Here is an 11199-nt window from a genome sequence, read left to right as displayed (position 1 = left end):
GATCATAGAATCCTAGAATGATACAGCACAGAAGGAGGCCATTCGGCCCATCTTTGAAAGAGCTATCCAATTAGTCCCACTCCCCGCCCCCTGCCCGCTCTTTCCCCATAGCCCTGAAATATTTTTCGCTTTCAAGTATTTATCCAAATCCCTTTTGAAAGTTATTATTGAATCTGCTTCCACCGCCCATTCAGACAGTGCATTCCAGATCATCATAACTCGCTGCATAAAAAGAAATTCTCCTCGTAAGTTCTTCTGCCAAGTACCTTAAATCTGTGTCCTCTGGTTACCGACCCTTCAACCATTGCAATCAGTTTCTCGTTAGTTACTCTATCAAAACCGTTCATGATATTAAACAATAATTTTATTCCAGATTTATTTAATTAACTGAATTTAAATTCCCCAACTGCCTCTGGATTACTAGCCCAGTGACATTACCACTACGCTACCGTTCCCTTATCGAGCTATCAAACCCCCTACCACTATTGCTCTTCCGCTCTTTTTCCTCCCCCCCCCTCCTCCACCCCCCCCCCCCGTGCAGCTGAGCCCTCAGTGCGGCCGTGGACTTGACTCTGGCTGCACTCCCCAGAGGAACCATCGCCGTTGTGGTGTATGTGCCTTTTAAGAGCAATTGTGGTGTATGTGCCTTTAAGAGCCCCAGGTGTGTGTAATGCCGGTAATTGCCACTTGGGCTATATAAGCCTGTGTATTGTGTATATCCTTTAGAACCCCCCCCCCCCCCCCCCCCCCAGACTTGCTTAGTAAATACCTATGAACCAACTCCTGTCTTCAGTGTCTTTATCTACACACGGACACTACAGCCGTCACCAGTACTCAGAACAGAATACTGGTTGGAGAGCGCGATGCACTCCGGGGACTCTTGCACTACCTGCCTGGTCCACCTATTCTGTCTGGCGGTCACCCATTCTCTCTCTGCCTGCACACTCTTAAGCTGCGGGGTGACCACCTCCTGCAATGTGCTATCCACGTAACTCTCAGCCTCGCGGATTCACCGCAGTGACTCCAGCCGCCGCTCAAGCTCCGAAACCCGGTGCTCGAGTTGCTGTACCTGGCGACACTTCCCGCACATGTGGTTGTCCAGGCTACACGAAACGTCCAGGACTTCCCACATGGCACAGGATGTGCACTCCACAGGACTGAGCTGCCCTGCCATGCCTCTATTTAATAGACTAAGAACTAACTTAGCAGAAATATACTTAAAACTTAACAAAAAACACTCACCAGCTACTCACCAATCAGCTCCTTCCCTTGTGTCACTCTTTATACCTGCTGTCCTGTGATGTCACATCTTGTTATTTTGGACTCCTGGATTTTTTTCCCTTTCTGCTCCGGTTCCCAGCTAGGTCCGCTCCTCCTCGTCTGCTCGCAGTGAGTCTGCAAGAGGAGACAAGTGAGAGACAGTTCAAACCCTCTACACAGCAGTTTAAATTAGTTACTGTGGAAGTTTACAGGATAGAGAGTTGTATGTTGCTTCACTCGCAGTCTCCAGCCCCACTTCGAAGGGGAAATGGTTTTTCCATCACTTTTTATACTACCCCGCCCCAGCAAAGGCTATGGGCCCCAAAAACATTCCGGCTGTCCTTCTGAGGACTTGTGCTCCAGAACTAGCCTTGCCTCTAGCCAAGCTGTTCCAGTACAGCTACAACACTGGCATCTGTCCGACAATGTGGAAAACGGTCCTGTCCACAAAAAGCAGGACAAATCCAATCCGGCCAATTACCGCCCCATTAGTCTACACTCAATCAATGTAAAGTGTTGTCAATAGTGCGATCAAGCACCACTTACTTACCAATAACCTGCTCACCGATGCCCAGTTTTCTGTTATGCCAGGACCACTCGGCTCCAGACCGCATTACAGCCTCGATCCAAACATGGACAAAATAGCTGAATTCCAGAGGTGAGGTGAGAGTGACTGCCGACATCAAGGCAGCATTTGACTGAATGTGGCTTCAAGGAACCCTAGTAAAACTGAAGTCAATGGGAATCGGGGGGAAAACTCTCCACTGGCTGGAGTCATACCTAGCACAAAGGAAGATGGTTGTGGTTGTTGGAGGCCAATCATCACAGCCCCAGGACATCACTGCAGGAGTTCCTCAGGGCAGTGTCCTTGGCCCATCCATCTTCAGCTGTTTCATCAATAACCTTCTCTCCATCATAAGGACAGAAGTGGGGATGTTTGCTGATGATTTCACAGTGTTCAGTTCTATTTGCAACTCCTCAGATAATGAAGCACTCCATTCCCGCATGCAGCAGGTCCTGGACGACATTCAGGCTTGGGCTGATAAGTGGCAAGTAACATTCGCGCCACACAAGTGCCAGGCAACGACTATCTCCAACAAGAGGCAGTCTAACCACTGCCCCTTGACATTCAACGGCATTATCATCGCCAAAACCCACACCATCAACATCCTGGGGGGTCACCATTGACCAGTAACTTAAACTGGTCCAGCCACTTAAAACTGTAGCTGCAAGAGCAGGTCAGAGGCTGGATATTCTGCGGCGAGTGTCTCACGTACTGACTCCCTAAAGCCTTTCCACCATCTACAAGGCATAAGTCAGAAGTGTAATGGAAAACTCTCCACTTGCTTGGATTGAGTGCAGCTCCAACAACACTCAAAAAGCTCAACAGCATCCAGGACAAAGCAGCCCGCTTGATTGGCACCTCATCCACCACCTTGAACAGTCACTCCCTACAGCACCGGCGTACCATGGCTGCAGTGTGTACTATGTACAAGTTGCACTGCAGCAACTCACCAAGGCTTCTTTGGCAGCACTTCCCAAACCTGCGATCTCTACCACCTAGAAGGACGAGGGCAGCAGGTGAATGGGAACTCCATCACTTCCAAGTCACACACCATCCTGACTTGGAAATATATCATGGTTCCTTCATCGTCGTTGGGTCAAAATGCTGGAACTCCTTCCCGAACAGTACTGTGGGAGCACCTTCACCACACAGGCTGCGGTGGTTCAAGAAGACGGTTCACCACCACCTTCTGAATGGCAATTAGGGATGGGCAATAAATGCTGGCCTTGCCAGCGACGCCCACATCCCAGGAACTAATTAACACTAAAGCACCTTGAGGCTCCATGGGTTCTGTTTCAGTTACGCTCGTTGATTGCACTGATTCACGGATGATTTTAGGCTCAGGATTTTGATAATGTTTGCGCGACCATTTGGGCGGAATTCCACCTCGACCATTTTGGGTTTAATTTCCTGATTGCGAACACGCAGAAGCCCTTGAGTCTTCACTTAAACTTTATCTGGGCCAACACCACCAAAACCAGTCTGAACACGTTCATTACTTTTCTGTGGGTGGGATCATGCTGTGCATAATATGGCTGATGCTGTTGTTTACATAACGGTCACTGCACTTCAAACAGTAACTGTTCGGATGTGGTGCACTTTTGGGACATCCTGAGAATGTGATCAGTCGCTGTACAACATCAACAACAACTTGTATTTATATAGCGCCTTCAACATAGTAAAACGTCCCAAGGTGCTTCACAGGAGTGACACTGAGGCACATGAGATATTGGGACAGGTAACCAAAAATTTGGTTGATGAGGTTTTAAGGAGCATGTTCAAGGAGGGGAGAGAGGTGGAGAGGTCTGGGGAGGGAATTCCAGAGCTTAAGGCCCAGGCAGCTGAAGGCATGGCCGCCAATCGGGGCTGCGAAGGAGGCCAGAATTGGAGGAACGTAGAGATCTCGGAGGGTTGTGGGGCTGGAGGAGGTTACAGAGATAGGGAGGGTTGTGGGGCTGGAGGAGGTTACAGAGATAGGGAGGGTTGTAGGGCTGGAGGAGGTTACAGAGATAGGGAGGGTTGTGGGGCTGGAGGAGGTTACAGAGATAGGGAGGGTTGTAGGGCTGGAGGAGATTACAGAGATAGGGGGGGTTGTAGGGCTGGAGGAGGTTATAGAGATAGGGAGGGTTGTAGGGCTGGAGGAGGTTACAGAGATAGGGAGGGTTGTAGGGCTGGAGGAGGTTACAGAGATAGGGAGGGTTGTAGGGCTGGAGGAGGTTACAGAGATAGGGAGGGTTGTAGGGCTGGAGGAGGTTACAGAGATAGGGAGGGTTGTAGGGCTGGAGGAGGTTACAGAGATAGGGAGGGTTGTAGGGCTGGAGGAGGTTACAGAGCTAGGGAGGGATGTAGTGCTGGAGGAGATTACAGAGATAGGGAGGGTTGTAGGGCTGGAGGAGGTTACAGAGATAGGGAGGGTTGTAGGGCTGGAGGAGGTTACAGATAGGGAGGGATGTAGGGCTGGAAGAGGTTAGAGATAGGGAGGGTTGTAGGGCTGGAGGAGGTTACAGAGATAGGGAGTGTTGTAGGGCTGGAGGAGGTTACAGAGCTAGGGAGGGATGTAGTGCTGGAGGAGATTACAGAGATAGGGAGGGTTGTAGGGCTGAAGGAGATTACAGAGATAGGGAGGGATGTAGGGCTGAAGGAGGTTGCAGAGATGGGGAGGGTTGTGGGGCTGGAGGATGTTACAGAGATAGGGAGGGTTGTAGGGCTGGAGGAGATTACAGAGATAGGGAGGGTTGTAGGGCTGGAGGAGGTTACAGAGATAGGGAGGGTTGTAGGGCTGGAGGAGATTACAGAGATAGGGAGGGCTGTAGGGGCTGGAGGAGATTACAGAGATAGGGAGGGTTGTGGGGCTGGAGATTACAGAGATGGGGAGGGTTGTGGGGCTGGAGGAGGTTACAGAGATAGGGAGGGTTGTAGGGGCTGGAGGAGATTACAGAGATAGGGAGGGTTGTAGGGCTGGAGGAGATTACAGAGATAGGGAGAGTTGTAGGGCTGGTGGAGATTACAGAGATAGGAAGGGTTGTAGGGCTGGAGGAGATTACAGAGATAGGGAGGGATGAGGCCATGGAAGGGTTTGAATACAAGGATGTGAATTTTAAAGTTGAGGTGTTGCCAGACCCGGAACCAATGTAGGTCAGCGAGCGCAGGGGTGATGGGTGGACGGGACTTGGTGCGAGTTAGGACACGGGCAGCAGAGTTTTGGATGAGCTCCAGTTTAGAGAGAGTGGGAGATGGGAGGCTGGCCAGGAGTTTGTTGGAATAGTCAGGTCTGGAGGTAACAAAGGCATGGATTTAGGGTTTCAGCAGCCTATGAGTTGAGGTGGGGTGGAGAAGGGCGATGTGATCACTCGCTATATAAAGACAAGTCTTCCTTTGTCCCATCCAAACACTGTCTGCTGTCTGAATTTGATTCTTCTCTTTAACTCATTAATTAACGTTATTTCAAGTCCCATGAAAATCACTGAGACCAGTCAGCAAACTGGAGGTTGTTTCTAATGAAAATCTATTCTCTTCCAGAGCTACAGAAGAAGCTAATAGACTCAGGTAAGAACAGTTATGAGAAAATCTCAGCTGTGGTTCCATGGCCCCTCCATGCAATGTGTAAATATTGAAAGGGATGATGCCCAATATCAGTGGCGCTGGATTGTATTTTGTTGACAAGTATTGTGATGAATTCTGGTGATATTTATTTGCTCTGTGTGATGTCTCCGCTGAACAGCAGCTGTGCTGTAAGTTTTCCCGAAGGTTTTTACACAGGGTCACACACCATGAGCTGCTCCCTCCTGATCCACAATTACTGTCCGACCTCGTTCCCACAGAATGGTCTTACTGACGGAGATAAGCATCTTCTCACAGTGAGTGGATCCGGCTTCTTTCAGGTTCCTGTCTGGAAGTGGACAGTCCCTAGTGTGGTGGATCCTGTGTGATGCACAGCCCTCAGTGAGATATGTCGGTGGTGTCCGGGTCACTGTAAATAAATGACCATCATTGTGTCGCCCGGTTCTGTGATCCATTTATGCTCAGTATTTACACTTTATCACGTGACGGCGCCACTGATCTTATTTTAATCTGTTTTTCAGTGCGGGAGGAGATTGCAATATTTGCAGGTAAGAAACTTCAGATCCTGGGGCTGTGCCGGTTTCTATCTTGTGAAGTTCAGGTTCTGGTCTGTGCGGAGTGTTTAACATCCGTGGGGGAGCCCTGTCAATAATTAAAACATCAGCATTTCCACAAGTCCTGTCTGGAACACCGTCTGCCTATAAATACTGCAGTGAGTGAGAGGGGACTCTGCCACAGGGTCAAGGTGGTAACTCATTCCTGCAGCGGAGAAAGAGTTAAAATGACATCGCTGGCAGTTTCACTGAATAGTGTAAGACAGGGGCTAACATGAAAGGCCACATCCATACTGACCATTGAAGACACAAAATCAATTAAGTGGAGACAGAGTGTCTAGAATTTCACCTGCCCGTAGGAACTTTGTTACCTAGGTTACATTCCAAGGTGTCTTTTAATTAGCATTCAGCAGTTTGAGTGATTGAGGAGGCAGCTTATACATGTTTATATTAAGATTTGTAACCAATCCGTGAAGGTGCATGTGGGCCAAGATCCAATCAGGTGGCAGGAATGAATTGTGCATGAGGCTGCCATGTGTATTGAAATGTATAAAAATGGAGTGTTTGCTGTAACAATTTGGAGAAGTCTGGCTAAGACAGAGCAGACTGTCTCCCCACCGGTGTAATAAAGACAACTTGACTATCGATCTGAAAACCTTGTGTCGAGTGTTGGTTTAAAATACTCCACAACATTCCCGATAGAGCTGTTGTCTATTTCTCCCTGTTACAGCACATGTCACTGATATTAATATAAATATTAATCTCTTTCTCAATTCTAAAGGCACAGTCTGAGGTCACACAATCCAGCTGGAGGCCGGGCCCGGCAGATTCAGTGAGATTCCTGCTCCCAGATCCCTGCTCCAGACTTGGGCTGCTGGGCTTGAAGCTCCCTGTAGGGAGTTGGATGGGCAGAGCCCCTCTCAGTGCCTGATAGTCAGAGTCCCAGGCTGCAGGTTTGGCTCACTCCTGCTCACACTGCAGTCACAGTGTAGGGATTGAGCTTTGACACTGTTATGCTGTCTGAAATATAATGGGGGAGGAAGTGACAGATAAACATTCAGAGTCACACAGCAGCTGTAGGAAACAGGGTAAACAGACGGATGTTTATATGGTGGAGATGTTCAAAATCATCTCAGCCTGTCCCTGGTGTGTGTGTATTTTACTTGTCTCTTTCCGACAATAATTGACTCTCAATCTGTTTGGAAGGTTGCGGGTCTGCTCCTGCTCGCGGGGTAGGGTTCAGGGTCAAAGCGGCTGAATGGGCCGGACCCTAGACAGGAGAGAGACCGAGAAAAATGGTCTTAGAGTGATTATTGGACTGGGTCCGGTCCGTGTGTGACCTACAGGTACACTGATCCGGTCCGTACCGGGAATGGACCCGGTCTGCCGGGTGTGAATGTGGAGTTCGGTCCGTGTGTGACCTACAGGTACACTGCTCCGGTCTGTACCGGGATTGGACCGGGTGTGAATGTGGAGTTGGGTCTGTGTGTGACCTGCAGGTACACTGAGCTGGTCCGTACCGGGATTGGACCGGGTGTGAATGTGGAGTTGGGTCCGTGTGTGACCTGCAGGTACACTGAGCTGGTCCGTACCGGGATTGGACCGGGTGTGAATGTGGAGTTGGGTCTGTGTGTGACCTGCAGGTACACTGAGCTGGTCCGTACCGGGATTGGACCGGGTGTGAATGTGGAGTTGGGTCCATGTGTGACCTGCAGGTACACTGAGCTGGTCCGTACCGGGATTGGACCAGGTGTGAATGTGGAGTTCGGTCTGTGTGTGACCTGCAGGTACACTGAGCCGGTCCGTACCGGGATTGCACCGGGTCTGAATGTGGAGTTGGGTCTGTGTGTGACCTGCAGGTACACTGAGCTGGTCCGTACTGGGATTGGACCAGGTGTGAATGTGGAGTTCGGTCTGTGTGTGACCTGCAGGTACACTGAGCCGGTCCGTACCGGGATTGGACCGGGTGTGAATGTGGAGTTGGGTCTGTGTGTGACCTGCAGGTACACTGAGCCGGTCCGTACCGGGATTGCACCGGGTGTGAATGTGCAGTTGGGTCTGTGTGTGACCTGCAGGTACACTGAGCTGGTCCGTACCGGGATTGGACCGGGTGTGAATGTGGAGTTGGGTCCGTGTGTGACCTGCAGGTACACTGAGCTGGTCCGTACCGGGATTGGACCGGGTGTGAATGTGGAGTTGGGTCTGTGTGTGACCTGCAGGTACACTGAGCCTGTCCGTACCGGGATTGGACCGGATGTGAATGTGGAGTTGGGTCTCTGTGTGACCTGCAGGTACACTGAGCCGGTCCGTACCGGGATTGCACCGGGTCTGAATGTGGAGTTGGGTCTCTGTGTGACCTGCAGGTACACTGAGCCGGTCCGTACTGGGATTGGACCAGGTGTGAATGTGGAGTTGGGTCTGTGTGTGACCTGCAGGTACACTGAGCTGGTCCGTACCGGGATTGGACCGGGTGTGAATGTGGAGTTGGGTCCGTGTGTGACCTGCAGGTACACTGAGCTGGTCCGTACCGGGATTGGACCGGGTGTGAATGTGGAGTTGGGTCTGTGTGTGACCTGCAGGTTCACTGAGCCGGTCCGTACCGGGATTGGACCGGGTGTGAATGTGGAGTTGGGTCTGTGTGTGACCTGCAGGTACACTGAGCCGGTCCGTACCGGGATTGGACCGAGTGTGAATGTGGAGTTGGGTCTGTGTGTGACCTGCAGGTACACTGAGCCAGTCCGTACCGGGATTGGACCGGGTGTGAATGTGGAGTTGGGTCTGTGTGTGACCTGCAGGTACACTGAGCCGGTCCGTACCGGGATTGGACCGGGTGTGAATGTGGAGTTGGGTCTGTGTGTGACCTGCAGGTACACTGAGCTGGTCCGTACCGGGATTGGACCGGGTGTGAATGTGGAGTTGGGTCTGTGTGTGACCTGCAGGTACACTGATCCGGTCCGTACCGGGATTGGACCAGGTGTGAATGTGGAGTTGGGTCTGTGTGTGACCTGCAGGTACACTGATCCGGTCCGTACCGGGATTGGACCAGGTGTGAATGTGGAGTTGGGTCTGTGTGTGACCTGCAGGTACACTGAGCCGGTCCGTACCGGGATTGGACCGGGTGTGAATGTGGAGTTGGGTCCATGTGTGACCTGCAGGTACACTGAGCCGGTCCGTACCGGGATTGGACCGGGTGTGAATGTGGAGTTGGGTCTGTGTGTGACCTGCAGGTACACTGAGCTGGTCCGTACCGGGATTGCATCGGGTGTTAATGTGGGTCTGCGAGCTGGGATCAGGCCGCTCCGGGTTTTTGCTCCTGATTGGTGATGGTTCGAGCTCCAGGTGCCGAACTCAGTTTTATATTTTTATTGCAGAGCCTGTGACTCTGGATCCGGACACAGCGAATCCCCTACTCATCCTGTCTGAGGACCGGATCAGTGTGAGACTCGGAAAGGAACGGCAGGAGCTCCCTGACACCCCGGAGAGGTTTGATGTCTGGCCCTGTGTCCTGGGATCGGAGGGATTCACATCAGGGAGACACTACTGGGAGGTGGGGGTGGGGAACAAGACTTGGTGGGATCTGGGAATGGCCCGAGAGTCTGCTGGGAGGAAAGGGGGAGTCCACCCGAGCCCTGAGATCGGATACTGGATTGTGAGGCTGATCCCCGGAAATAACTATTTTGCCCTCACCTCCCCACAGATCCGCCTCACCCCGAGCGTGGATCCCCGGAAGATCGGGGTATACCTGGACTATGAGGGCGGACAGGTGTCATTTTACAATGCGGACAACATGTCCATTCTCCACACTTTCACCCACACTTTCACTGGGAGAATCTTTCCCATCTTCGATCCGGGAGGGAATGACGGCAAGGAAAACTCCGCTCCACTGACACTCTGCGGGGTTGAAGGTCACTGACGGTAATGGGTCTGTTTCCATCATTTTACCTCCAATTTCAGTTTCTAAATTCCATTTCCTCCTGGGTGTTTCTGTGTAATAAACATTCCCAGTTGTAACTCAGTTTGTAATCAGCGTTTCACTGGAACCCCAGCAGGGCCGGGGTCACTGAATAACCCTCCCACCCTCACCCTGCAACTTATCATCCCTGCCCAACCTGGACTGGAATAGAGTCTCTGCCCCTCCAGAGACCACAGCCTGGAATTTGTGGGAATATTACCCGATCAATCTGCGACGTTGGCAGTCACGATCCGGAGTGAAGTGTCTGTAACTCAGTCCCAATCCGGAGTGAAGTGTCTGTAACTCAGTCCCGATCCGGAGTGAAGTGTCTGTAACTCGGTCCCGATCCGGAGTGAAGTGTCTGTAACTCAGTCCCGATCCGGAGTGAAGTGTCTGTAACTCAGTCCCGATCCGGAGTGAAGTGTCTGTAACTCGGTCCCGATCCGGAGTGAAGTGTTTGTAACTCGGTCCCGATCCAGAGTGAAGTGTCTGTAACTCGGTCCCGATCCGGAGTGAAGTGTCTGTAACTCAGTCCCGATCCGGAGTGAAGTGTCTGTAACTCGGTCCCGATCCGGAGTGAAGTGATTCTAACTCAGTCCCGATCCGGAGTGAAGTGTCTGTAACTCGGTCCCGATCCGGAGTGAAGTGATTCTAACTCAGTCCCGATCCGGAGTGAAGTGTCAGTAACTCGGTCCTGTTGTACCAGCCCCGTGCTCTCTCCCATGATTATATTCTGGGCAGGGAATTGTTCGGAGGCAGTTTTGAGGGTCAGGTCACCAGGACTCCTGTTTCTGCTCGCAGTGTTTTATATTATTGCTGTAACAGCATTATTCCCCCACTGGGCTAATCTCTACTTTGGGAGCGACACACAGAGTGGCCAAGCCCAAGGATGTCAGCCCCAGGGCCCAGCTCCTCCGAGGGATTATTGCTGAGTTTCCATCACTCGATATTAAACAGTTAATGTTTGTAAAGGATTCTTTCAGTGAAATAGATTTTATAAATCTGCTAATGCTACAAATGAACAACACCTTTATCGGTGTTTCCATGTCGCTGGCTTTTTACAGGGTGAATAAACAGATCTGTGGAAACAATGAGGTCAATTTGAGTGGTGTTTTATTCCAGAAATTTAAAGCATTTCTTTGCTCGTTTTGTGGCCCCGTTTACTCCGCGTTTTACTGTTTTCAGACTCTTGTCGGCAATCTCGATTTCAGCAATTCTGTGAAGATTCAGGAACATCGGCCTAGAAATTGGTTATGGATAACATTTAATTAACCTGCACCATGTTCTGTGTAATTTCACACGGTACC

At 51.0% G+C, this 11199-nt stretch overlaps 1 protein-coding gene across 1 annotated transcript in view; it reads left to right on the top strand.

Moving 5' to 3' along the window:
• LOC147096511 (E3 ubiquitin-protein ligase TRIM39-like) overlaps window positions 1-10983 on the top strand; it is a 16063-nt gene extending 5080 nt beyond the window's left edge. Inside the window, exons 3-5 of the mRNA XM_085973832.1 lie at window positions 5345-5371; window positions 5908-5934; window positions 9312-10983. Of these exons, the coding sequence (XP_085829958.1) occupies window positions 5345-5371; window positions 5908-5934; window positions 9312-9853 (596 nt within the window). The 3' untranslated portion in view covers window positions 9854-10983. The remainder of the gene's footprint in view (window positions 1-5344; window positions 5372-5907; window positions 5935-9311) is intronic.
• Window positions 10984-11199: the final 216 nt, after the last annotated feature.

The sequence above is a fragment of the Somniosus microcephalus genome, unplaced genomic scaffold (assembly GCF_052327205.1).
Source record: "Somniosus microcephalus isolate GS21.2 unplaced genomic scaffold, FLI_Smic_1.0 unresolved_chr1, whole genome shotgun sequence".
NCBI lineage: Eukaryota > Metazoa > Chordata > Chondrichthyes > Squaliformes > Somniosidae > Somniosus > Somniosus microcephalus.
This window is presented reverse-complemented; position numbering and strand designations above follow the sequence as displayed.